The sequence below is a fragment of the Mustela lutreola genome, chromosome 12 (genome assembly GCF_030435805.1).
Source record: "Mustela lutreola isolate mMusLut2 chromosome 12, mMusLut2.pri, whole genome shotgun sequence".
NCBI classification, from domain to species: Eukaryota; Metazoa; Chordata; class Mammalia; order Carnivora; family Mustelidae; genus Mustela; species Mustela lutreola.
In genome coordinates, this window is record NC_081301.1 from 13,972,714 (window position 1) to 13,998,562 (window position 25,849).

Below are 25,849 nucleotides of genomic sequence, written 5' to 3' on the forward strand. Positions count from 1 at the left end.
GCAGGATCAATTTCAGATGCCTTAGCCTGAGCTTTGAGGCCCTGCTCAGTCCGACCCATCTTTCTTTCTCTCGTGTTCTCATGCTTCAGTCTTACCTGACTTTTTACTGTTCTGCAGCCTGTGCCTGACTTCTTCCTGCTGTAGTTTGAAAATCCTTCTTCAGAGTCCATTGATATAGCAGTGAACCTGGCTCTCCCCAACATCCCCGTCTCTCTTCTGCATTCCAGGATCAGTTATTTTTCCTGTAGTACTTGGCATGTTGTCACATTACAGCACTTAGCACATGGCGTTGTAGTACGCCCTGCATTTGTCTTTCCACTCGCAGACTTCCTCGACAGAGGAAAGGAGCTAGCGTGAACGGTGGGTGTTGGTGTGTGTTGGCTGCTTCCCTAGGCATTCACATGCATCCTTGCTGACACTACCATGCAAGCACTGTTCCCATTTTAGGACAAGGGTCGGAATTGCATGCTTGCCATTAAGAAGCAGAGCTGGGGTTTGAACTTGAATCTGTCAGACTCTGTTCTCTTATTATTGTTGTATATTACCTTTTGAGAACAAAGACTGTGTCTTGAATATCTCTATACCTGCTTCCGCCTTAATTATTTGGCTCATAGTTAGAATTCAAAAACTGTTGATGGAATAAATATGTTGTGTACTTCCTTAGTTTGCCTTGATGGCCTACAGGAAATGTCACGGTCTCGCCCCCTCTGGTTCCTGGTTTAAAGGTTCTGACCGTTGGGAGTGCTACGGGTATTTCCCTCCTCTTTGGAGCAGCAGACCTTTGGGCTTCTGGAGGTCAAATAAAGAGACAGAGACCAGAGTTTTGGAATTTCTTGGCATCACGAAGGCCACAGCATCATAGAGTAAGCAGGTGGGGACACATCCCAGCTTACCAGAGGACATTTCAATCAGAGCATCTGTACGTTCAGAAGAAGCACTCCTTTCCCACCGCAGTGTTTTCACAGATCCCTCCCCGTTCAGCCCTCTACTTCCATCCTCCTAATAATGGATCGCATCTCAGTGGCGGGCTTGTGGAGAGGGCAAGCAAGGCCTCCCAGAGCGCAGACAGTCTTAACTGAGATCTAAAGGGTGAGAGGCCCGGGGCAGGGACTGTCGGAGAGTGTGTATGAGGCAAGAGCGATGTGGCCCCTGCGAGCTGGTGCAGGGAACTTGAGGGTCGAGGCTGGAGAGGCAGAGGGGACTGTGCTGGGCTGGTCCTCAGATTCTGTGTTAGGAGTCCAAATTCTGTACTATGGGAAGAGGGGGGTCTTTGAAGGAGAATAAGCTGGGGCCAGACAAAATCAGATTTGCTGTCGTGAAAGACGACCGTGGTTGCTTGGAGAGGGGGCTGGAAGGAGGCAGGGAGCCTGCTTCAGTCCTCCTCAGCCATGTGTCCCCCTTCCCATCCCTGACAGGTTGGTTTCTTTTCCTTCTGTTCTGCCTTTTTCCGCTGTAGGCTTAGCACTCACACGGGTCACTCCTAAGCTAATTAAATGGGTGCCCTTGGCCCATTCGGCACTTTTGCAAGGCAGTGGCAAGCCCGTGCATCCATCACACTGTCTGAGTGAAGTTGCATCTGGTGTTTACCTGTTAATGAATGCGTTGCAGCTTTGGAGTCCTTTGCTCTTGTCTGAGCTCATGAATAATGAGACAAGAAGTAATAGGAAAAAGTAGAAGGGAAAAAAGAGCTTAAATTAAGGAGCTTATCTATAATGGAGATTCATGTGGGCTTTTCACCCAGTTTAGGGTGTTTTTCCTTATGGTTCAGGTGGCTCTTGGGAAATACAGGTTAATCAGATGATTGCCAGAGTGGTAGCATTGGGACCTGCATGGGGGCCCTGAGGGTTTTGAGATTTTTAAACCCATAAGGCCACTTCATGGGTTTGGGTTGGCCTCCCGCATTCTCCTAGGGCTGCAGAGACAGACAAACCTGGGCTCAAGTGGTGAGACTGTGGGCAAGCTTGTGCCTCAGGCTCCCCGAGTCTGCAGGATAGTCCTCTCTAGCTCAAAGGGTCTCTATGGGGACTGAGTAAGACTGTATGTCTAACACGCCCAGTACAGAGTGGGCACTGACTCGTGCTCTCGCAGAGGGCCCCTCCCCATGAGTCAGACAGTGGCTTCCCCATCTTCACTGGCTCCAGACTCAAGCCCACTGAGCGCTTTTTGGTTTTAGAGTGTCCTCCCTAATAAAATGCTCTGGAGAAACAAAAGGGCTCCAAAACAAAGTTGCAAATACGGGGAGATTACAAAGGGCCAAGTAACCTTAAGTGTTCCCAAGTCCTGGTCCTGGCTTGGGATCTTAGTGTGGGGAACAATTTCTCTCTCAATCCTGATGGTGAAGGTTGGAAGAAGACGGTATCACCTACCAGCACATCCTCCCTGAGTCTCCTGAGCCATCTGCCTCTCATGCGTTATCCGACTATGAAATGTCTGAGAAGTCGTCCGTCCTCTCACAAGACCAGAAGCAAGACAGCGAGACCGGGAAGACCTCGGTAGTGACGAACCATTTTTCTCAAGGTAAGCTAAGCTTTGCTCAGCATTTTAGAGGCGGCCAAGGCTTCCTGGTCTAAACAGTAATTTGCCATCTTGCCTGAGTAAGCAGAGTGTAGTGACATTTGAATATTCGTCTGATGGAGGGAGATCCTGGCAGGGCCAGAGCTGGTCATTCAGACTCTCATTTATCACTGGGGAAAGCTGCGGTTGTTGAAAGTGTTGGTGATTGGGGAAGAGTCATTTTTATTTCTTAATGATGACTTATTATGTGATTCGCCATTTCCTTGCTCTTCTAACAGTGGCAGAAACCAGACTGGCAGACCCTGAGATTCTGTGTCCATTCCAAGTCTGGTTAATTTCCCGTTTTTCCCTTCAGGCTCTTCTGAGACCCTGTCACTTTGAAGACCCATGCTTGGAATTGTACAGCTGCCCCAGTTACCTAACCACCCACCGTCCCCCTGAACCCCTGTTAGGATATTTTGTAATTCTAGTGATCTGCAGTGTTTCCCTTCAGGGTGTGACCTTTTGTCCACTGGGTCAGCCCCTTTGTCCTGCCACTGACCTTGGGCCATGGGCTCAGTTGGCAGCATCAGCCTCCGGAACCTCCACGTGCCCCTGAGCTCTCCTTTACCTCCTCTGTATTTGTAGTTTCGATTACCTCCTGTTGGGGTATTAGGTATGAGGTATTGGATTGGCGAATGTTTCCTAGGAAAGGGCAGATAGTAAATATTTTGGGCTTTGTGGAACATATGGTCTTTGTTGTAATTACTCAATCCTGTTGTTGTAGCAGAAGGCAGCCGTAGACAAAATGTAAGTGAATGAGTGTGGCTCTGTTCCAAGAAACTGTTATTTACCAAAATAGGTGGTGGGTGGGTTTGACCCAGGAGCTGTGGTTTTCTGACCCCTGGTATAGATTCTGGACCTTAGCTGACATCCTCTGGTCTCTCCTTTCTTCCAGTGGTTATGCATGCAAGGCAGCCAGAATGGATCCAGAGCACAAGTCAGACGCTGGCACCTCCTTTCTAAACACTTTTTTTTTTTTTTTTAAAGATTTTATTTATTTATTTGACAGAGATCACAAGTAGGCAGAGAGGCAGACAGAGAGAGAGAGAGGAGAAAGCAGGCTCCCCGCTGAGCAGAGAGCCCGATGTGGGGCTCAATCCCAGGACCCTGGGATCATGATCCCAGCCAAAGGCAGAGCTTTAACCTACTAAGCCACCCAGGCGCCCCTCTAAACGCTTTTTGTTGACACCTGATCACATAGAACTTGTTTTCAAAAATTCAAAGTCTGTTTTAGCAACAACTCCCCACTTTGTTTCAGATGAACTTTATATGGAGGCCTAATATGTAATTAAGATATGGGTGAGACTTTGTCCTCTACAGCGGCTCCTGAGGCTCCTCTGGGACACCGTGGGACTGGAGGAGCACAGTTTGAAAATACTCAGAGCAACAAATACCCGTGTTTCATAGAAGTGCGGTGTTAGCCGGGCTCCTCACCTAGATTTGCTTTCTTTGGGTTTCTGGCTGTATCCTTGTGTGATTTCTGTGAGTTTCTACATACTAGGTTTCTCTCGGTTATTTCAGGCTCTTTGATCTGCCTTCTCCTCATGTGGGTCAGACCCATGAGTTGTTTTCCTGTCCTTAGCTGCACTTCCTTCTGCACTGTATCAGCCTGGCAAGGAATTCAGTCCATTTCCAAGAACCCCTGAGACTCTTTTTTGTGGGAGGAACACCCTTGATTGAGGGCTGGAGGAATTACAAGGGCGTGAGGGTCAACAGTACAGCAAGCCAGATCACTTAATGGGAATATGTGGGACCCCTGTTCTTTCAGACCCTTCTGCTACAGTTTGGGCACCTCGCTCTCGGTTTCTTTTGTCCGCCTCTCTTTTTTCTACCCTCCCACATGTCTGCCACGCCAGTCTTGGTTTATTTCTAATACAGAACCTTTTAGGCATCTCCTTATGTCTTATGATTCTGGTGACTCATGACCTTGGGCTTGTCACGCCCTCCTTGTGCATTAGCAGGCACTTTCCCTGGGGGGGCAGTGCTCTGGAGCCATTCTAATAAGCCCACTCTTAGCTTTTTTGGTTTGCTTCTCTTCAGACTCTTGGTCTGTGCATCTGTTTTTTCCTTTTGTCATGTTTATATTCTAAGTAGAGAGATAATTTAGTATTTTTCCTCTTTGCACTTGACATTCTATCATAAGCTTTCTGACATGTTGTTACATACCATCATTTTTAGTGGCTTTAGAATAGTCCGTTGAATGGCTGAACTGCAGTTTTCCTTATGTTCCCCTTTTGCTGAACATTTAAGTCATTTCTAAAATTTCACAATTGTGAACACTGCCGCAGGGAATGTCTTTGAACATGAAGCTTTCCCCTTATTTCGGTACATTATCTTAACCTAGATTCTGTAAGGTGGAACTACTAGGCCAAAGATACACACACGGTTTTTGCTGGTTGCTTCTTGCAGGATTTATGGTATTAAAGAGTTAGCATTTGTCGGAAGGATGTTTATTAGAGGAGGGACAGATATTTTTCTCCCATTTTGTAAAGACGCATCTAGTGTTTCCTTCTCCTTGGTTGGGGCTGCATAATTAATAAGTGGTGTCCAGTTCGACTGGGAATGTTTCCTTAAGCCCTGATGATGAGTCTGGCTCCTGGACAGACACAGTGGCAGGTCCTGCGAACCGTTTTAACCAAGAAGCCTGCAGCGTGGGATGTGGATATAAACCAGCGAGGAGGACTGCGATCAGAATAGATAAGTTCCTGCCTCACTCGGACCTGACTAGTGGCTGGACAATTGCAGGGCAGGGGCGGGAGGTGTGGCAGGAGTTTGCTGCACAGGGTCTTCCGGCCCTGGGCTGGCCAGGAGGGCCTCATGCATCCCACCAAATGACTGCCACACTTCTGGCATTAATAGAAGATAGCTGAAGTCTGGGAATTAAGTCTTCTCATAAACATTCAGATTCATGGCAGAATTACTATTTAATTAGGAAAAGATCTGTAACATTGTACTACTTTTAAACGAAAGTCATTTTGGAGGAATTAAAACTGGGTCATAACATTAGTATAATGTTTTAAAACAAACATTACGAAGACATACTGAGTGTACCGTAATTGATGAATTAAAGACATTAATTTTGGCTTTGGATACTTGATGTGGCTATACTTTAAACACTGATTCTAGAAACCTGCCTCCAGATTGCAACTGTGCATCCTTCATTCTTTGCTAAAGTGAGACGTGGCAGTGGCTGAAAAAATAGGGCATGCTCATTGTAGAAAATTTGGGAAACTTAAATTTTTACGTATGAATAAATGTTACACTGAGATAGAATACAAACTGAGGGATTTGGAGGGGAGGGGGTGGGGGTTGGGAAGGCCTGGTGGTGGGTATTAAGTAGGGCACGTATTGCACAGAGCACTGGGTGTGGTGCATAAACAATGAGTCTTGGAACACTGAAAAAATATAAATAAATTAAAAAAAGATAGAATACAGAAGTTTTGAAAAACCTGAACTCTACCACCCAAAGGCAACTGCTGTTAATATCTCGGGATAGATTTTCTTATTTTGTGTTTATGTGTCTTTTTTGTCTGCAAATTTTAAAATTTAAAAATGTTATAATTATGCTAAATAATCCATTTTGTATCTGTATTTTTCTGTAAGATGATACGGTCTTCGTAATATAATTTCAGTAGCTGTAGAATACTGCATCACAGCAATGTAATGTAATACAGTTGGTTTAATAATTTGAGTCATGTTCAGTTTTTATTGCTCTATAATAGTGCTTCAGATGAACATTTTCATGCTTTCTGGCAAGTGGTTGTCAGTATCTCTGGTGATCTCTTTGAGTAGATTCCTGGAAGTAGAATTATTTGAGGAAAGACTTTGGAAAAGAACCTTTCTAAGGCTGATGATAAAAATAGATCCCAGAAGTCACGCACATTTACATTCACGCGAACAGGATGTGCTCTGGAGAGCACACACTTCTTACCATTTTCACGAGCTCTGGGATTACTGTTTTGCTCTGTTTTTGAGTCTCAACTGAGTAAATGATAAATGGATAAACATAGTCCTTTCAAAGAAATATCCGGATTCATTATGAAAGTGGTTTAATCCACGCTCAGGCAATTCAGACAGACTTGAAAGTGATCTGTTAGTTTCACCATGAGGAAAGTTTTAAATTAATATTTGATATTTAGAAGAATAAAGGGCCGCATTAGAGTTAGCATTAAAATTGTATGGAATATAATTTTTCCATGTGATATAGAACTCCCTGCTCGTGGAGGGCTGCAGAGAACCATTACAGAACTGTGTCCATGGGCCGTGGGCAGTCGCTCAGCCTCACCAAGCCCGGAAAAGTGTTGCCAGTTACCGACGATCTGAATACATCCAGCACGACTTGGAATTTTAAGAGCCTTGCATAATTTGTAAATTATTCAATTTGTTGGGGGCTTCAGACTTTAAATTAAAAATAACTCTCCCTCCTATAGACTTAGTAATGGAACATATTCAAGAAATTCGAAGTCTGAGGAAACGTTTAGAAGAATCTATTAAGACAAACGAGAAGCTTCGAGGACAGCTGGAACGGCAAGGGTCTGGACTCGACCCAGGTAAGGGAGAGCCGCCCCAGAGGGCTGTGTGCGCCTGCGAGGGCTTCGTCTGGGGCGCACTTGCCTGGATCGCCTGCTGTGTGTTGGTGAGCTTCACACTCACTGGTGGCCAGAGAGGTTTCAGCCCAGATCCTGACCTCGCTGCTTGCCTCCACGGTGACCTTGCTAAACACTGCAGACTATTTATAAAGTGGGGAGAATCATCCCCGTTTTATCCCGTGGCGATGAGTCAGGTGAGCTGACTGGACAGAGCGACCCCCACAGTCCCTCGCCCTGAAGGGGTCTGCTGGCTTCTGCGGCCCGGAGCGGGGCCAGCTCCTCTTCTGACTTTGGTCGCTGGAGAGAAGTAGAGGTATTTTAAAATAAAACAGGGCGGTATTTCGTCTTTTCATCAGTAATGGACCTTAAAAGTATGAGCTTGTTAGCAGTTTGGTGAGTCTCACCGGCCGGCCACGAGGTTGCCAGTATGCCTGCATGGAAACTCGGTTAGGTCTGAATGGTGTCCTTCCATGAAAGACTTAAAAATATGTATTTTTCCCGTAAGGAAGACATTCACCCAGTGCGAAGCTCACTGTCTCCGTTCTGCACCATTCGTCCTGCGCTCCCTCCTCTCCTACCTCTGTTAGTTGTCTTCCACATGCTAACAGGGCTTTCTCAATGCAGATACAAATGCATATGCTTATTTTCTCCTTCACCTAGAATACTTCGTATCTGTCTATCTGTCATTCTGTCCCTTTTCTCATTGAGCAGTGTGTTTTGGACATCTTTCCTTATTGCTCCAAAGAGATTGTTTTCATTCCACGAAGACTGTGTCTTGAGAGCAGCTTTGTGCCCCAGGAAAAGCCTGAGTTTGTTAGGGAGTTGCACTGAGCTGGGTGTGGACCCCAGGTCTTCTGGTTATTAGCTCTGGGACTTGGGCAAGTCCCCCCACCTCTTCCAGACTTAATTATTTTATAAAACAGAGCCACCCTGAGATTCAGTGAAGCAGTGCTCTCAACAGGGCCTTGCTCCGTGCCTCACTCAGTAAGTGGTGGTTTTCTTTGTCATTACCATGTTATTTTACCCTTTTATTTTGTATAACATTATTAGCTTCACGTCACAGAGCCCTGCAACAAGTGGTGACGCATTCGTTTTTAGAGACGAAATAACAGTTCTAGCAAGATGTACTCAGTGGCGGCGGCACTTGAGTCCTGGGACCCCTGGTCCAGTTCTCATTCCTGCCTGGCCCATCACAGCCCTCTGCGTAGAAGGTCTTTCCAGAGCCATGTAGGTGCTGATGTGCTGTGGTCTGTGAGGTCCAGGGTGGATCCACGCCTCTCTCTCTGCCTCCCGCCCCCGTCCTGCTTCCGCCCTCTCTCTCACCCCCAGGGAAATTGATTAACCCGAGTCATTAGTCATATGAAACGCAGGGAAGAAATACATGCCTGGGCCCTTCACATTCACTCGTGGTAATGCCTGAATTAGATTCATTCTGTTTTACATTTTTCCTGGCAAATTCAATTATAGAATTATTTGGGGGCTCGAATGGCCACCAGCTACAGTGGAGCTGGCACTGTTGCTCTGGAGAGTAATTCACTCTGATGGGAAGGTCTACAAAAAGACATTCATAAAGTATTTACAGTGTTGGAAAGACATGCTGTTCTCGCCCTGTTGTCACAACCTCTAGAAAGACAAGGGAATAAAAGTGGCTCCGCCTCCCCCCTGCTGTGAGGCGTTCATCTTGGGAGCAGGTCTGAGAAAGGCAGGGCTCCTTGTGATGCTGAGGCAGAATGTTGTTAAAAACTGTCACCTCGCGGGTTAACTTGTCATCAGGTGGAGGAGCTGGTAGTGATGGCCTTCAGAGGACACCCCGCCAGCTCAGGCTCTGTCCGGCTCTGGCCTCTGGCCCGACTCTTCCCTCGAGAAGTGGCCCCCACAGCTGTGGCCAGAGCCGACTTCCTCTGTAGGATTGTTCCTGTTCATCCAGAGGGCGCTTCAGTCCTGTTTTTGGTTCCAACGCACCACCCGTTAGGATGTTAACATAAATGATAATAGCAGTAATAATAAGAACATGGATCATTTTTACTGGGCTAGTGGAGACTTAGGGAAGTAACGTGACGGGCCTGAGGTCATATAGCTATTAAGAAGCCGGAGCCATGATTCAGACCCAGGTGTCTCCGAGAAGACACTAGAGTTCATAGGGGAGAGTAGAGGGGATTGTCAGGGAGAGACACACGGGAATGAAAAATTACATGGCGCTGTGATTTGTGAATCACTCTCATGGGGAAAGGTGGTGCTGGAGAGCGGAGAGAATGTGCCGCATTGGCTTCTGGGAGGCCTGATGTCCTACCGTCCTTACGGGGAGTTTGAATATTCGCCTGTAATCAGTTGTGTACCTGGATGCTTGCAGCAGCAGAGAACAGAATATGAGTGAAAACTGGTGTAAACAATGGCGATTTATATTTTCTGACTTAACAAGAGAACCAGACACAGGCAGTTCCAGGCAGGTTTACTGGCTCAGTGATAGGCTGGCAGGACTTGGGGTCCGTCTCCACGAGGACCGTGGTCATTCTGAGCATCACCTCCTCTCAGGACAGTGTCCACAGCATCGGAATGAAGATGGTGGGGCTCAGGGCTCCTCCCTGTCCTTCTCTTTTCATCCGAGTTCGAAATCTTTCCCAGAAGCCTCCAGCAGGCTTCCCTTCAGGTCTCATGTTCTAGTTGTCCTGGAGTTTAGGAAAGCAGTCTGCTTCTGTGGGGTGGTAAGGGAGGCGGGGAGGGAAGCATCTGCCGGCCCCGTGTAGAAAGCCCAGTGCTCTCCTGAGGGTCTTATGTTCCCGTGCTCTGGATGTCATATATGGCGCAGGAATAGAGAGCTGGAGGGGGGTGTGTCTCAGGGCAGCTGTCTGGCCAGAGGAAGGGGTAGCATTTTAGGAGATGGACCACAGCCTGAGCTAAACTGATCAGAGTTTGTAAGTAATCTCAAACCCAGTCTGTCTGGCTTCAGACCCGGATCTTTTTTTTTTTTTTTTTTTTTTTTTTAAGATTTTATTTATTTATTTGACAGAGAGAAATCACAAGTACACTGAGAGGCAGGCAGAGAGAGAGAGAGAGAGAAGGAAGCAGGCTCCCTGCTGAGCAGACAGCCCGATGCGGGGCTCGATCCCAGGACCCTGAGATCATGACCTGAGCCGAAGGCAGCGGCTTAACCCACTGAGCCACCCAGGCGCCCCAGACCCGGATCTTTTTAGTAAACACTTAGACTAGACAGTGAACTTGAGCTAAGAGTTAAAAGACGAGTGTGGTTTTGACAGGTGGAGGTGAAGGAACTGGGCATTCTAGGCACAGGGAATAAAGACCTCACTTTACAAAGTCAGGGAGATGTGTGACCGCATAGTGTGTGGGGGCACAGGCGTGGCCCGGTCCGGCTGCATTCGAGGACGCTAGAGTCGAGGGTGGAGAGAGAGAGGGTTGTGTGTGAGCTTGAAGTGAAGTCATGGAGATCTGAAGTTTGGACCTTGTGTTTGGTTTGTTCGATTGTCTGTCTTCGCAGGGGAGGGCCGTCTAGTGTTTCTTATCAGAGAATTTCATGTCTGGACTGTGCGCAGCCCCACTGGCAGAGTAGCAGGGAGGCAAGCTCAGGGCGCGCTGATAAGGTCTGAACTCCAGGGACAGGAAGAGTGAGCCAGCATCAGGCATTTGGGAGGAAGAACCAGCAGTCACGTTCGCTTGGTTGAGCAGTGTTGAGGATGACTCCACTTTCAGCTCAGAGTAGGAGCGGTAGAGGTACCGTCTGCTGGGGAGGGCAGAAACGAACCTGTTTACCTCAGTTCATGTGTAGGAGGTAAGAATGGGGGGCGGCTCTTGCCACCTCTTTCATGCTCACTCTCATTTCCCTTTGGGCTCTGGTGATACCTCATCTGGAATCATTTCCATTGCATGTTGTGTTTCCTCGTTGTTTAAAACATGTTCCATCCATATTGATCTGGTGACCATAAATCACTATTTATGTATATTTTTATAGGTTCTACAAATGCTTTTGCTTATGGATCAGAGCTGCATAATTCTCTGACATCAGAGATCTGTTTCCTGAGGAAGCAGAACCAGGCTCTCAATATGATGCTGGCCAAGGGATCCAGAGGTAGGAACTAAAGGAGCCACCGGCAGTCTGGACCCCCAGAGCCCTCTATGGCATGGGAAGAACGCACTGGAGTCTGACCAACCCAGGTTCACATTCTGTGGCTCTGTGACTTTGTGGCTTCTGTGGCTTTGTGACTCTGTGGCTCAGTTTACTTAATCTCTCTGAACCTCAGTATTCTTAGCTGTAAAATAGACATACCTCATGGGGCTGTCGTGACAGTCAGCCCTGTGAAGCCCTCAGCACGGCGTCTCTAGTAAGCACACAGGTTACAGTGGAAGACAGAAAGACTGGAAATCTATTACTGCTGAAATCTATTACTGCCAAAATCTCATCCAGAGATTCCCTCTTATCAGGAAGGTTTTTCCAGTATTTCATAGGAGGATCCCTTCTCTTAATTGTTTCTTTTTGGAGCTTAGCCCCGGACGAGTTTTCACCTACATTATCTCTCAATACTTAAAATGTTTCTGGACAGAGGAATTATTAGTCATGTTTTACAGATAAGAACCTGAGGCCTAAGGAATTGACCCACTGGTGGTCCCGGAGCTAGAAATCTGTAGAGCTAGGAGTTGGGCCAGCTTCTCCCATTCTCTCTGGAGGGTTCTGATGCTGTTTTTGCCTTGAGAGATAGAATCGAGGCTTTTGAAGATCACGCACTCAGCAAATGTGTCCAGGCCTGTGTAGACTGATACAGAAAGAGTGGGTCCTGGTCCCTTTCCTCGAGGGCCTTGTGGGCGGATGGGAGAGATGGCCAGGCAACCCACGGCAGGCCAGCATGGGGGTCAGCCAGGACAAAGGCAGGCTCGGGGAGCACAGGACCCTGGGGACGGTGTCTTGACCAGGAGAGGCTCGGCTTCAAGAGCTCAGTCCAGCAGGCTAAGCAGGGGTTAGCCACTGTGCCTAAGGTTTAGAGGAGCCAGGGTTTTCTAAATAGAAGAAAGAAAGCAGGCAAAAGCCTAGGTGTGAGAGGCAGGGAGAGTGTCGACCAGTCAGGAATTGTAGGAAGTGTCGTGGGGCTGGAGTCTGAGTGGGGAGGGGGCACTTGCTCAGAAATGGTCATGCCGTGGTGAAGGGTGGCATCAGAAAAGCTGGGTCTCTGTCTTGGCTGTGGCCCGTTTGGCTCTGTGACCCTGGGGAAGTTTTCATCTCTGCGATCCTTTGTTTCCGATCTGGAAAATGAGAAAAATAGTACCTCCTCGGAGGTTTGCTACGAAGATGAAATCAGATGATACCCATGTAGCTCTTGGTGTGAGGCCTGCCGTCAGAGCTGCAGACCTGGTAGCCGCCGCCCAGAGAAGAGCTGGCCCAGAGAAGAGCTGGCCTGGGGAGCGCTCGGGAAGCCTTGAGCTAAGCCCTTTGTGTGCAGTATCTCGGTTCAGCCTCACAGCGATGCATGTGGGGGAACTGAGGCACAGAGAAGTCAAGAAACTCCATGGAGGTTTTGGCACCAGTGGGCAGCAGAGTGCACTTGAACACACCTCTCTGCCTCAGGTCACACTCTTAACTGCCCGTCTCCAGGCTGTGGGCACATTTTATTCCTTGGGAGTGGTGCCATTGTCCTGGTCTGAGGAGCAGATGGGGGCTTACGGACTTCCCTTACATGCATTGCCGGAGTCTGGGGCAGATTCTTGCCTCTGTCTGTAATTTATACCCACTGTTTGCTCTGCGAAGGCAAAGTAACTAGGTTTGCACGGCCCATTATTGTATAGAAAATTAAACAGGCCCATTCCATCCCAGTGACGTTTAATCTGCAGCCTTGATGTTGACAGATTTATCTGCCCAAAATGCATAAGATAATTGGAATGCCAAAATCATAAATGCCAGATTAAATCTCATTCTGCTTTGTATTCCTGGAGTGCTCGAGCTGAAGTGCCGTATTTGCGTAATAAGGTTGGAAAAAACAAATGGTGTCTCTTCTCAGTGGCGCTTTTTTGTGTTTGCAGATAAACAGAAGGAGAATGAAAAGTTACGAGAGTCCCTCTCCAGGAAGGCTGTGAACCTCGAGCTCCTGCAACGAGAGTATGCCTGTGTGAAGGGGGAAAATGAGCGGCTGCAGAGGGAGGTCTGCGAGCTGGAGCGGCACAACCAGCAGCTGCTCCAGGAGGTGGGCAGCAGCCGCAGTGAGCTGAGCAGGTAGGGCTCAGGGGCACCCCCATCCCCAATGGCCGTGCCAGGCGTCCAGTCACAGAGCCGGGTGTGCAGGCCCCTGTCTGAGCGCCCGGAAGGCCAGCAAGTGTCAGGCACATGATGTCGGGTGGGAATCAAGCACGTGGGGCAGAATCGTCTAAGTGAGCAGGCCAGAGCATGGGGGGCAGAATGCTGGTCTTTTTCTGAGGAGGTCAGGGGAGACCTCTCTGAAAAAAATGGCATTTAACCCTCAACCCGAAGGCAGCAAAGGGGCATGAGCTCTGCATACAGCAGGGTCGGGGGGAGCTCACTGTGGCAGAAAGGGATGGGGCCCTGGGGAGTGGTGCCCTTGGCCTGTGCAGAGCAGAGCAGGGAGGCCAGTGCACCTGGAGGGAAGGGCAGAGAGACGGTGGGATGCCCAGGCCCGCAGGCCTTTGCAGCCGTGGGAAGCCCTCGACTTTCACTCGGCGTGCCTGGAGAAGATGTGGGGAGGTTCTGTGCTGAGGGGTCGGAGGCCCAGTTAGACATTAAAGGGCCCATACCAAGTGTCCCTGGCAATTTGTCCTCGCCCCTGTCCTGTCCCACGTGTTTCCTGTTGTTCCTCAGCGCTCGTGAGCGCCACGCTCTTTCAGTTACCGACGTCACCCTTGGTTGCCCAGGGTGGTGCGCTGACCTAGCAAGATCATTGTCGAGCTGTCACACGGTGCGGGTCCCTCCCGAGCTCTGCACCCCTGGCTAAGCCGTAACCCTGTAAGCTTTGCTTCCTCGGCTCCGCGCGCTGAAGAGCAGAGAGCACGTGCCCCTTGGGTGGCGGGGAAGACGGCATGGGGTGGATAGCACACGGACAAGGCCAGGCCCGGCTGGTCCTCGGGGGAGAGGGGCCCTGCTGGGAATCCTGACCCACCCTGCCAGTCTCATCTGCCCTCTGCCGGCTGCTGCAGGTGGAAGGGCTGCTCTGTGGAGTCCGGTCCATCCCCGGGCGTCAGAATTAACATCCCCTCCCTGTGGCCGTGGGGCCTTTCCAGGGTTCAGGAGGAGGCGAAGTTGAGGCAGCAGCTGCTCTCCCAGAATGATGAGCTCCTGCAGTCCCTCCGAGTGGAGCTGAAGGTGTACAAGAGGCTGGAGGAAGAGCACAGGAGGCCAAGAGGTACTGTGTGCCGGCCCGAGGCACATCCTGTCCTGGGGCTGCTGCGTCCACGCTGTGAGCTCATTTCAGCACACTGTCCTGAAATGCTGTCATCACAGCCCTCGCTGGCCTGCTGGGCAATGGGGGCACACTTTGCAGCAAGCCCTCTGGCCTCTCCGTCTTCTGAAGCAGCGTGGATAGGCTTGGGCTCGGGAGCTGGATTCTCATTGCCCCGCCTCCTGGCTATGCTGTCTTTGGCGGGTCACCTCACCCCTCTGGGCCTGTTCTTCCTCCATGAAACGTGTCTCCTAATAGCTAGTCTGTGGAGTTGTGAAAATGTAGTGAGATCATTTATGAAAAGCATCCTACCACAGTACGTGGGACGTCGCAGACACTCAAGGAATAATTTGATTATGAGTTTTCTGCTAGAGTGCGTTTCTTTTTGCCCATTCATTTGGCCAATAATTCTGGAGCGCCTACCACATGCAGGGCATTGCTGTGGAAATGCTTATTGGCCCAGATCCTCTGACAGATACCAGATCAGAGCGACTTGACTGCAAACTCTGATGTTTTAGAATCAGTTTTGAGGTGTGGTAACATTTTTTTTTTAAACTAATTTTCCAGATGATTTCTCCCTATTGAAAGTTTATCTAGAAAAGGGTCACCTCACACCTTCCATTTTCTTCTCAAGTTGCTTTTCTTATTCTTGCTGTTGTGCCTTTTTAATATACTGTGGTTCTTAAAATCAGCCCCTTTCATTCTATAATTCTAGCCCAAATAGATTTTATTACTACTAGACATAATTTCGGGGTTTGGTGTGCAATTTGCTAGGCTTTTATGGCCAGAAGCGAAAATTAATTTCCAGCTCTTATTTAGCCTGTGGAATAGCAGCAATTAAGTCTGCCAATATTTTTGTTTTTAAAGTCAAGTTGTTATTTTAAATTGTACCTAGTTCTTAGGGAGGGGAGGGTGGTGGTGGGTTTAAAACACTGTGGAGCTCCTTTGATGGTTGACCCTTTGGTGGCGGAAGCCGTCAGGTGTTCCCCTTGCTCTTGCTTGCAGAGGCCGGAGCAGAGACATCAGGAGAAGGCTGGAGGGGGCAGGACCCTTTCAGTGACCTGCATGGTCTCCTAACAGAGATCCAGGCTCTTCGGGGGCAGCTGGAAAAGAGCATTGAGACCAACAGCGCGCTGCAGGGCAGGCTGGAGGAGCAGCTGGCGACGGCGGGGAAGAAGGCTCATGAAGCAGCCTTCACCGTGGCTCTCCAGACCCTGTCGGTCCCGGAGTGGCCCCCGCAGCCGGACAAGCACGGTACTGCCCCTGCTCCTTCTCATGGAGATGACGGCCCTGTGTGTGTCGATGGGACACGGGAGCTTCTAGTTGGTGCCCTTGCCCCACGGAGGTGTCCCTCCGTTGACAGCAGACCACCCGCTGCCCCAGGAGCCAGGGGCCTGACCGCTGCTCAGCTGTCCTCTTCGGCGGGATAGTGTAGTCTCCGTCTGGGGGCCTCTTGGTGGAGGGAAGTGGGGTTTGGGCCACCAGCATCCTCATCACCTCCAGTCTCCTCCCCACTTCCATTCAGCCCTGCCCACAGCACTCCACGGCTGCAAATCCTTTTCAGTTCCTCGTGCTACTGCCTTTCAGAGAGATTCGAAACATCTTACTCTGGCTCTCAGTGTTTTTTTGTAGGAGCAGAAAAGCATCCTGGTGGGTTGGAAAACTGCTTCTGTTTTGCATTTGCTCACAGGTTTATTGTCTAGCTCTACCAGGCTGTGTAGGATAGCAGAGAAGGGACAAGGGTTTCCTGTCATTGTGCTGTCACTTGCCCAGCACTGGGCTAGGAATAAGCCAGCAAATTGTCAGTCTCTAGGCAATTGGCCGGGCCATCTTCTTTGCTCTGTGGGTGAAGGAACTGAGACCCAGAGAGGGTACCGGACTTGCCCAAAGCAATTCAGCAAGTAGGTGGCAGGACTGGAGTTAGAAATGACTCTTCAGCTCCCAAGACCAGTGCTGTACCTGGAGCAGCACCCAGATTTTTGGAGCCTCAAGTGTCCTGAGACATACAGGGCGGGGGATGCGCACATCCCGGGGACAGGGAGTGTCTGCACACTTTATAGACAGGTGACAGGTACTGTAGAAAAGTTTGGACTTAGTCTCTTCTGGGATTGGGAATTCTATTGCCTTTAATTAAAAAAAATTAAAATCTCTTAGAGAGCACCCAGTCAGCATGCTTTAGAACTTGTAGTGATTGGTTTAGTGATCTCTCCTTGATAAGGAATTTGAAATTTTCACAGAAGATGATGTGATGTTATGAAAAAAAAGAAAATGAAAAAAAAAATCCTTCACGATTCTACAGAATGATGATATTTTCCTTTGCATATTTCTCTTCATTTGGCGATCACATGCAGGCATGAACTTACATCATTCGCATTGGGTTTTGTGCCATTCTGCCTCCTGTCTTTGTTTTCGCCCAATATTATCAGAAGTATTTCCCACCCTTTCACAGGGGCTTCCTCATTACTGTTTTCAGAGGATCCTCAGTCACGAAACCATTACCGTGGTGATTATTAAAGTGGTCTCTGATTTGGAGCTTTAATAAACATAGACGTTAATGTGATTTTTGCTGTTAAACAGCACTTCTTAGGATAAAAATCCGACCAGTGGTATCTCAGAGGGTTGGAAAGGAGCCGTATCGCTGCCTTCTGCATGGGCTCTCCATTGGCAGTGGCATCTCTGCTTGAAATATAGGTCTGCTCCTGGCCCTTCTTAGGGTGTGGCAGAGATGGGACCGATGGGTCTACGGGGCCGCTGGGGAGTTCGGGGCAGGGAGGATGATTCAGGGCCCGGGCCGCCTGGGAGGGAGAGCTGGGGCAGCTGAAGGGAGGCGGCCATGGAGCAACCTTCGCCTGCTTCTGGAATTTGTCTAGGGTCAGCCGTGGGGCAGCCTCGCAGGAGGCACTCAGGACAGTGTGTTCAGAATCCACAGGGCTTCCTCAGTGCCAAGGTGGCCTCCAGTGAAGGTGGGAATTCTGGCAGCAGCGGCCTCTCTTCCTCTGCACAAGCCTTTTCAGGATCATATTTAGTGCACTTACTTGAAAGTTCTGCTCTAAAGATGGCTGGTTTTGGCAGAAAGTGATCCCTCTTAGGGGCCAGCTCCTTGGACCCGGAGTCGAAGGTGGCTCCCGATGGGCAGCCCCAAGGTTCCTGGGCAAGAAGGAGCTGGTGGGCCATCCTAAGGCCTAGACTCAGGGCACGTCCCTTGCTTTGCTGCCAACACTCTGCTAGTGCTGGGTGGGTCACCTCCTGTCCCTGTCCCTCTGTCTTCTGCTCTTCCCCAAGGTCTGAAACAGTGCCATCCCGTTCATGGTGCTCCTGAGAGTCGGACATGTGCACACCCTCTAGACTTCACGGTGTGGCGGTCATCTCGGATGGCGTCCAACTGACTTTGCTTCCTGACGTCATTTCCACTTCCTAAACTCTGCTTTGGGTCCCTCTTGTCTCTTGCTCGGATAGTTGCGGCAACCTCCAGACTCACTCCTCCAGTCCACAGCACTGCCCTCAGCTCGGCATTGCCCTGCCCGATGCCCTTGGGGGGCCGCCACAGTCCTCATGGTTCCAGCCTCACGTCCCACCGCGGCCCTGCCTTGCACCCTGGGCTCAGCCTCCCACCTGCTTGACCCCCCCCGCCCCGCGTCCTGCTGGTTCACACCTCTGTGCCTTTGCACCTGCTCGTTCCTGCGCCTGCTTTACATTCTCTCCTCTGGGCTAGCCCCTCCCCAGGACCCCACAGCCCCATGCTTCCCTCCCTTAGTCCTGGCCACCTACCAGTGAAGCTGCCTGTTTACTTGCTGGACGGGGGGTTCTTCCAGAAAGGACGCTGGGCCTGCTCAGTCTTGGTGCCTGGGGTCCTGCTGAAGGGATCCTAGTCCTGTTGTGTGTTTGATACTTTACTGTATTCTCATTCAGTTCTTTCTCCAATACCAATGACAGTTTCTTTTCTGTCTCTTGTTTTGCATCTCGTAGGAGGTGACACGTGCCCCACGGCGAGAGATGATTCCTGTGACCTGTTTGATTCCACACGGGTGGTGCCGCCACGATCAGGTAGAAAAGCTGAAGTCCGGGTTTCTCCGGTAGGGTTGGCTTTGGCAGTAGGACTTTATAAATGGAATGAAAGGGGGTCCCTGGTCCCAAATCAGGAGAGTGTTTGTCAGGATTTGGGGCTTCGTGTTCTCAGCATGTCTAGCTGGTGAGCTCCTCCCTGACACCAGTTTATCGGTTCCCCAGGGTTACTGACCTCAGCAATATCACTGGGTCCTTGTTGCCTCAGATGGAAGTGCGAGCACCTCAGTGTGGCTTTAAGGCGTCCCGTGTGCGCCCCAGTGGGCCCGTCCCGCCCTGTCCTCCTACATGGATGTGACCATCCAGAGGGGTCCCCATCCTGCAGATGGGCTCACACTCTCCTCTCGCTGGGACCGTGTGGTGCGGCTCCGTCCTTTTCCAAGCCACCCTTGTCCCATTCTCTGCCCGTGCAAATCCTCCTTCGGCCCTGAGACTCATCCCGAATGCAGACTTCCTGGTGCCATGCCTTTCCAGAGGCCCCCTTCAGAATTATTCATCTGTACTTGCGTTGATGCAAAGGTAAAAGCAACAGGCTTTACCTCTGTTCAGTGTAATTCTTGCCGCTTGTTCAACCAGCACAATTGTTGCTTCTCCTAGGAAGCCTTTCCTGATCTCTCTTCCTGCACAGAGAATTGATTATTTCTTCCTCTGAGCTCTGGCTCTTCGTCATCGTGCTGTTACACCTCCCGCGTGGTGACTGATTAGACCGTGGGCTCATGGAGTGCAGACACTAGCTTGATTCGTCTGTGTAGAGCAGGGGTCTTTGCAGAGTGGGTGCCTGATAAGTGTTGGTTGAATTGAATGGAGCTTCTCTCATCAGACGAATAAGGCCAGGGTAGGGGAACAGACAGACAAGGTCCCAGGCCACTTTCCCCTGTGCTGTGACGGTGGCATTTGGGCCTGAAGGCCTTTCTCTGTCCTCGCACCTGGCTTCAACATCGCCGAACGCAGCTCATCGAACACAGGATGGTGCCCCAGATGGCTCTGACGTCTTCCCTCTCATGTTGTAGCTTCAGAGACTCCTCCGCTCTCTGGAAATGACACGGACTCCCTCTCCTGCCACAGTGGCAGCTCGGTCACCAGCAACCCATGTGTGTCCCACCTGGTTGCTGGCCACCGCCTGTGGGCCAGCACGAGTGGCTGTCACGTCCTGGGCCTGACTGGGGACTACGAGGCCCTGTGCCAGCAGATTGGCCAGGGCCAGAAGCTCTTTGCTGAGATGGCCCTGCAGATCCAAGAGGCTCCCCGGCCCGCAAGCCCAGAGCTGGGACCAAAGGTAATCTGACTGACCGCCGGAGGGAGTGAGGTTGCTCACGGGGAGCATTAAGTGGAAGGGGCCGCCTGAGGGCTTTGAGAGGCAAAGGATGCCTGCATCCTCAGTAAGGCCCTGAGAAGAGGGACCAGGAAATGGAGCCCACGAGAGCTCAGAGGTCAGGTCCAGTCTGGGGCTGTTGAATGGGAGGAGCAGTTACTGAGGTCTGTACTCTGTGTTCGTGCGATCTCTTCCCTGGGGTCACTCCTTCCTGCCTCATCCTACTGGATCCTCCTCACTTTAAAGTTACCTTTTGTTGAGGACCTGAGTGCCAGGTGCTTGTCATAAAGTTACTCACTCTCTTCCTCCAGGGGTGGGGGTCACACTTTCTCCGTCCTCCCAGACTGGACCCAACCACCAAGCTTCCGTGGGTCATGTTTTCTAGTCCCTCTTCTCAGTCCTTACTGAGGCCCCCGGCTTCCTGGTGCCTGATTGGCCTTTTTGTTTTATTTTCTTTTACCGTACTGTAAAAGTCATTCTGTATTTTACATTTCACTAGACAATAAACTTTAAGAGAGCAGGGATAGTGTCTCTCTTACTCAATGTTGCATATTTACTACCTCACACAGGGCCTGGTGTGCACTTAGTGCCTGGTAAATGTTTGTTGAATGAATTAGTAAATGCTAATAGGATTACTGTTCTTTTCTGATCATAATCCTTATTATACAAGAACATAAAAACATCACATAGTGTTCAGTGCTTAATATTTTGATATGTACATATATACACACTCTTTCGCTCATTCATAAAGTTTAGTAAAACTGACTCCACATGAATTTCATATTTTGACTCTCAGTTAACATAGAAGCAATTTTCCTATCCTATTCAGTATTTTTCTAGAACTTTTGTTGGCTGAAAAATAAGCCAGTATGTGGCCGTAACACCATTTATTTACTCTTTGGCCCATATTTTCGACATTTAGGATGTGGCAAGCGTCCTTGTAAACGGATCGCTCAGGGCATCTTTGATTAGTTCATCAGGGGTGAATTGCTGGTGTGGAAGCTCCCAGGTCATGAGCCCTTCAGGGCTCTTGGTGAGAGTTATTGATGCATTACTGTCAAAAATAGGTGTCCCCGTTGGCAAGTGAGAGGATCTCACTACACCATATTCTTGGTGGAGTGATTTTATTTACAAATGGTTTTTTGCCCATTTGACAGCTAAAAGGAGGGCATCGTTTTATTTTGTAGTGATTTTATTATTTGTGGACACAGTGCTCTTTTCTTCTCTTTTTAAAATGTTTTGTGTTTCCCTTCTCTGGCTCCTGCGCTTGGCTTTCTCTTGCCCTTGACATCCCCCAGTTAGGGTTCGCATGTGTCGGCGGAGGGTGAGGGACACTTTACGAGGCCCCGACTTCATATTGGCAGTGCGTAGAGCTGTTTAGCAGGGGCTGCTGAAGGCAGAAACGTTCATGCTGCACCCCATGTTGCACCATTTGCCTTCGGGAAAGGCTCTGTGGGGTGGAGCATTGCCAGTGGCCCTCCGTGGACCCTCTTCCCTCTGCTTGGCGTAGTAAATACACTTCGCGCAGGTGGTTATTAATCATGCTTATTGATTGGGCTAAAATCACCACCGAAATTCTCTCATAATCTGTGATTCATCGGTCTTTAGGAACAATAAATTGGTGTTGTCTGGCACCAGGCTCCTGCCCAGCATGTGGGCACAAGCCTACGGTCTGGAGATTTATGCTGCCCGTTACAGCTGGCTTGTCCATAATCTTTTTCAATTGCATGTAACAACCTTCTCTCCCCCCTCACCTCCCCGTCCCTCGTGCAGGGTCCACACTTGGCACCTCTGAGCAGGTTCGTCACCAGTGTGGGCACAGCCAAGCTGATCCTCGAAGAGGCTGCGCGATTATTGACGCTTTTCTGGAGGGTCTCACTCCCCACAAATGGCCAGTGCACGCTTCAGTGTGAACAGGTAGGTGGTGATACGTGGACCCCGAGGCTTCGGGATGCCACTCGGGCTTGTGTCTCAGTCTCCAGCCTGGGCAGATGTGCTCTCAGTTTGGGGAACACGTCAGAGGGAGGGGGGAGGTGCCGTGTTTAAGGGTGACGTGTTAGGCACTGTGCTGGCTGCTTCAAGGTGTTCTTGCCTTCTCCCCTGGCACTCCTGTGGGCTCAGCCTGTGGTCCTGACCTGACCATGGCCCCACTCCTAGCTTGTCTTTGTGCAGGGAAGTCCTAATTGTGTCTTAACACGGGGAAGCTGAGGCCCAACCGAGGTGACAGAGCCGGTTATCTGAATCCAGAGGGCATGCTTTCATTTTTGTAGATTTTAAGTCCTAGTTTGTCCTTGTAGACTAGCTCATTCCCTTCCACTCTAAATCTCTTGTATTTTTGGTGCCTTTCTCTGGACCATCTAATTCCTTTGGTAGCTTTCAGAGTCATACTGTAGGGGTTCTAGTTTCAATCTGTTTTAACTACTTAGAAAGTTTTTTTCTTTTAACTATTGAAAATCATTTCTTATAAAATCATTAAAATTTCCCTCGAAAGCTTGACTTTGCAGCAACTTGAATGTGACCGAGTTAAGAACGGTTGATCCCACAGCCGTCCGCATTCCCATCTTTCGTGGCACAAACCAGGAGTCAGGCGGAGTGGAGGCCCTCCCTGGGTTTTCATCAGCAGGAGACAGCTGGTATCGTGCCACGGCGAGCAACAGCTCTGGTTGTCCGAGAAGCCTCCCAGGAGGAAGAGCAGGCAGATGAAGGAAGGGTTAGAACTTTGCGTGGTGGTCTGATAGATATTGCCCCCTGCATTTATCCAACCTATAAATTTTTGCCAAAGGCCAGCAGGACGGCAGAGGGAAATTTGCATTCCTTGTCGTTACTCATCTAGTTAAACCCTTTCTGACAGCTCTCAGATCTGTCAGCCGTGGCAAAGAGGCAGCAGCGAAACAGCTCTCTCTGCTCGGAAGGTTCTAATGAGCCTGTCCTGTGATTTCCCTCTGGGATCCTAGGAAGGAAGTTTGGGTGCACTAGGCTCGGGGAGGTAGGTAACCAGTCATTTTGCAGGGAAATCATGTTTAGGCCACTTTTAGCCAGTGGGGCCATGGAGAGGAAGAGGGCCCACTGGGTGCCAGACCCACACTGGCCTTTCATTTTCTGCTCCCCGACCGAGCTCTTTCCATCTTAGGCTCGATGACACAGATGCTGTGACTGTCTGTCTGCCCGGGCTCCCTCCTGGCTGGCTGGCTGGCTTCTTCTCACCTTTCCTGTCTCAGCTTCCATCTTACTTCAGGGTCAGAGAGGGCTCCCTGGTCACCCAGACCCAGCGCCCTCTTCTGCTTCATCATATGTCGCAAATTATTTATTTGTCTGTTTAATGTCTGTGTCTCTCTGTTTCCCAGGAAGGGCCATGTTTATTTTGTTCATATTTTTTAGTGAATAATAATTTTTTTCTCAAATTCCCAAACAAGTACTTGCCCATGTGATTTTTAAAGCACAATGTGGATGAAACTTGATGCAATGTTTTTGTCCTCAGTGCACAGTAATGTCTGTTAAATAGACGGAATGTAGTTCTTCTTTCTTTTGTGTGTGTAAATATAAATTATAGTCACATCCATCCCCCCTGCCCCCCACCAGGAGACTAGTCCGGGGACTGGCCAGTGCTTGTGATGACTCACCCTTCTTTCCAGGCGCTTCTTATATAATTGATTATGCTCACTTTAGCATCATAGAATTTTAGAGCCAGAAAAAGGACCTTGGAGTCAGTCTGATACAGTTGCTGGTGTATACAGACCCCCTGTGATGTGTTAAATTGCCTCAAGCCACTTTTCTGTCCCTGCCTATGTTTCATACAGTGCCTTTTTCTTAGTGTGAAATGTGTGTAAAGCAGATTTACAAGTTTTCACCCAGGAACCCCAATGGTTTTTTTTGTGTTTTTTTTTTTTGTTGTTTTGTTTTTTTACGACCTAGGGTTTTCTCTGAGTGTCATTAATTTGCCTTTTGCATTTAATATGCCATCCCCTGCAATCCCTAGAATTACTCTGGGAAGTGTGTGTCATCTACATTGGTTTATCTAAGAAAGTTGTGGGAAGAGATACAAATATATATACATATTTGTTTATAAAAATTTTGTTTAACTGGAAGGTTAAACAATAATAAGAAAACAGGCTACTTGTAGGGGTATGACGGAAGAGGAGGGAAGGGCATGGATAGCAGATTTCTCTGTAAAGATCTCGTTTTGTAAATTTGATGTTGAAACTGTGTAAATGCTTTAAATAATTAAAAATAAATCAAAATGGGAAAAAACAGTTTCTTAAAATTGGTAGCAAAATGAAACAAACCTTACTATAGATACAGTCTTGAAGGCATACCCATGCAAAAAGGAAACATTTCAAGAATAAAACATAGTAATTTGACTATATCCCTAGAGAGAAGTACTCTAAGGGTAAAAAGGACTGAAAAAATGTTTTAATTGTTTTCAGCGATGATACTGTTAATGTGATGTTGGTACTGGTATTTTAAAACTGTTAAATTTCTATTGCAGGATAAAACAAATAGCTAAGTAGGTTAAGATTTTTACTATCAGGGAAGAGATAAAAATTTAAAAACAAAGAAGTAAAAATCCTGCCATTTTTGATTTGGAAATATCAATATGTGATACATTTCCTATTAAAAACACTTACGTTTAGTCTCTAAAAATGTCCACTCCAGTACCAATGAGCACCTCTAGTGCCAAATTGTGGTTTCTAAATACCTTTTCCTACTAATAGGAACCAGTACTTTTTGGAGAAATGGTTTGATTCTAGGTCGGACAGGAAATGTACAATATGAGTGTAGAGCATCTTTTCATCCTGGGGGAAAAGAGGGGAAAGGGGAAGTAAAACTTCCAGATTTTCAGCAGTTCTCAAATTATGGTCCCTGGGCCAGCGGCATCAGTGCCATCTGGAAACTTGTTAAAAAGGCAAAGTTTAGGGCCTCACCCCAGACCGATTGAATCAGAAAGTCTGGGAGTGGGCCCCATGGTCTGTTTTTATAAGTCCTCTTGGTAGCCCTGAGAACCACTGGATTGAAAGAAACTTAAGAGACCTATCAAATGCAAAACGTGAAGTTCATTTGGATTCTAGTGAATTGGACCAGTTGTTCAAAAAATATGATGGGCTCAGGGAAATGTATCTCCTGACATACATGGTGATACTAAGCAATTTTCATTCTTTAACCCACTGAGCCACCCAGGCGCCCCTTTTTTTTAAAAAATATTTTATTTATTTATTTGACAGAGATCACAAGTAGGCAGAGAGGCAGGCAGAGAGAGAGAGAGGAGGAAGCAGGCTCCCGCTGAGCAGAGAGCCCAATGTGGGAAATTTTCATTTTTTAAATAATTTTTTATTTAAGTACAATTAACATATAATGTATTGTTTGTTTCTGGGGTACAGGTCTGTGATTCATCCGTCTTAAATAACACCCAAGGACTCATTATATCATATGTCCTCCCCACTGTCCATCACCCCGCCACCCCCCCCCCCCCCGCCAACCAAGCAACCCTCAGTGTGTTTCCTGAGATTAAGAGTCTCTTATGGCTTGTTTCTATCTCTGGTTTCATCTTGTTTCATTTTCTTCCCCTGTAATCCCCTGAATTGTTTGCTAAATTCCACATATCTGTGAGATCATACGATAATTGTCTTTCTCTGACTGACTTACTTCACTTAGCGTAATTCCCTCTAGTTTCATCAGCATCATTGCAAAGATTTCATTTTTGACGGCTGCGTAATATTCCATTGTGTGTGTGTGTGTGTGTGTGTGTGTGTGTACATATATATGCATGCGCATACACACATGCACATCACGTCTTCTTTTATTGTCATTGTTCTAGGTGTGGTGACAATGTTTCTTTCTAAAGAATATTTTTTCTAGAACTATATACCAAAATATTTTATGGACATGAAATATGATAGGCTACTGGGGATGAGTTTAAAAATACTTTTAAGGTATAAAATTGCTAA

At 48.5% G+C, this 25,849-nt stretch overlaps 1 protein-coding gene across 5 annotated transcripts in view; it reads left to right on the top strand.

Annotated features, from left to right (window-relative positions):
• Positions 1–25,849, top strand: part of CDK5RAP2 (CDK5 regulatory subunit associated protein 2) — a 169,162-nt gene that overhangs the window by 135,852 nt on the left and 7,461 nt on the right. For 4 of the 5 annotated variants that reach the window (XM_059143514.1, XM_059143517.1, XM_059143518.1 and 1 more), the window contains 9 exons: positions 2,342–2,517; positions 6,987–7,106; positions 11,110–11,226; positions 13,167–13,356; positions 14,376–14,497; positions 15,539–15,787; positions 18,500–18,577; positions 19,606–19,871; positions 21,681–21,824. In XM_059143514.1, coding sequence (XP_058999497.1) covers positions 2,342–2,517; positions 6,987–7,106; positions 11,110–11,226; positions 13,167–13,356; positions 14,376–14,497; positions 15,539–15,787; positions 18,500–18,577; positions 19,606–19,871; positions 21,681–21,824 — 1,462 coding nt within the window. The remainder of the gene's footprint in view (positions 1–2,341; positions 2,518–6,986; positions 7,107–11,109; positions 11,227–13,166; positions 13,357–14,375; positions 14,498–15,538; positions 15,788–18,499; positions 18,578–19,605; positions 19,872–21,680; positions 21,825–25,849) is intronic. The other variant, XM_059143516.1, reaches the window with a different exon arrangement.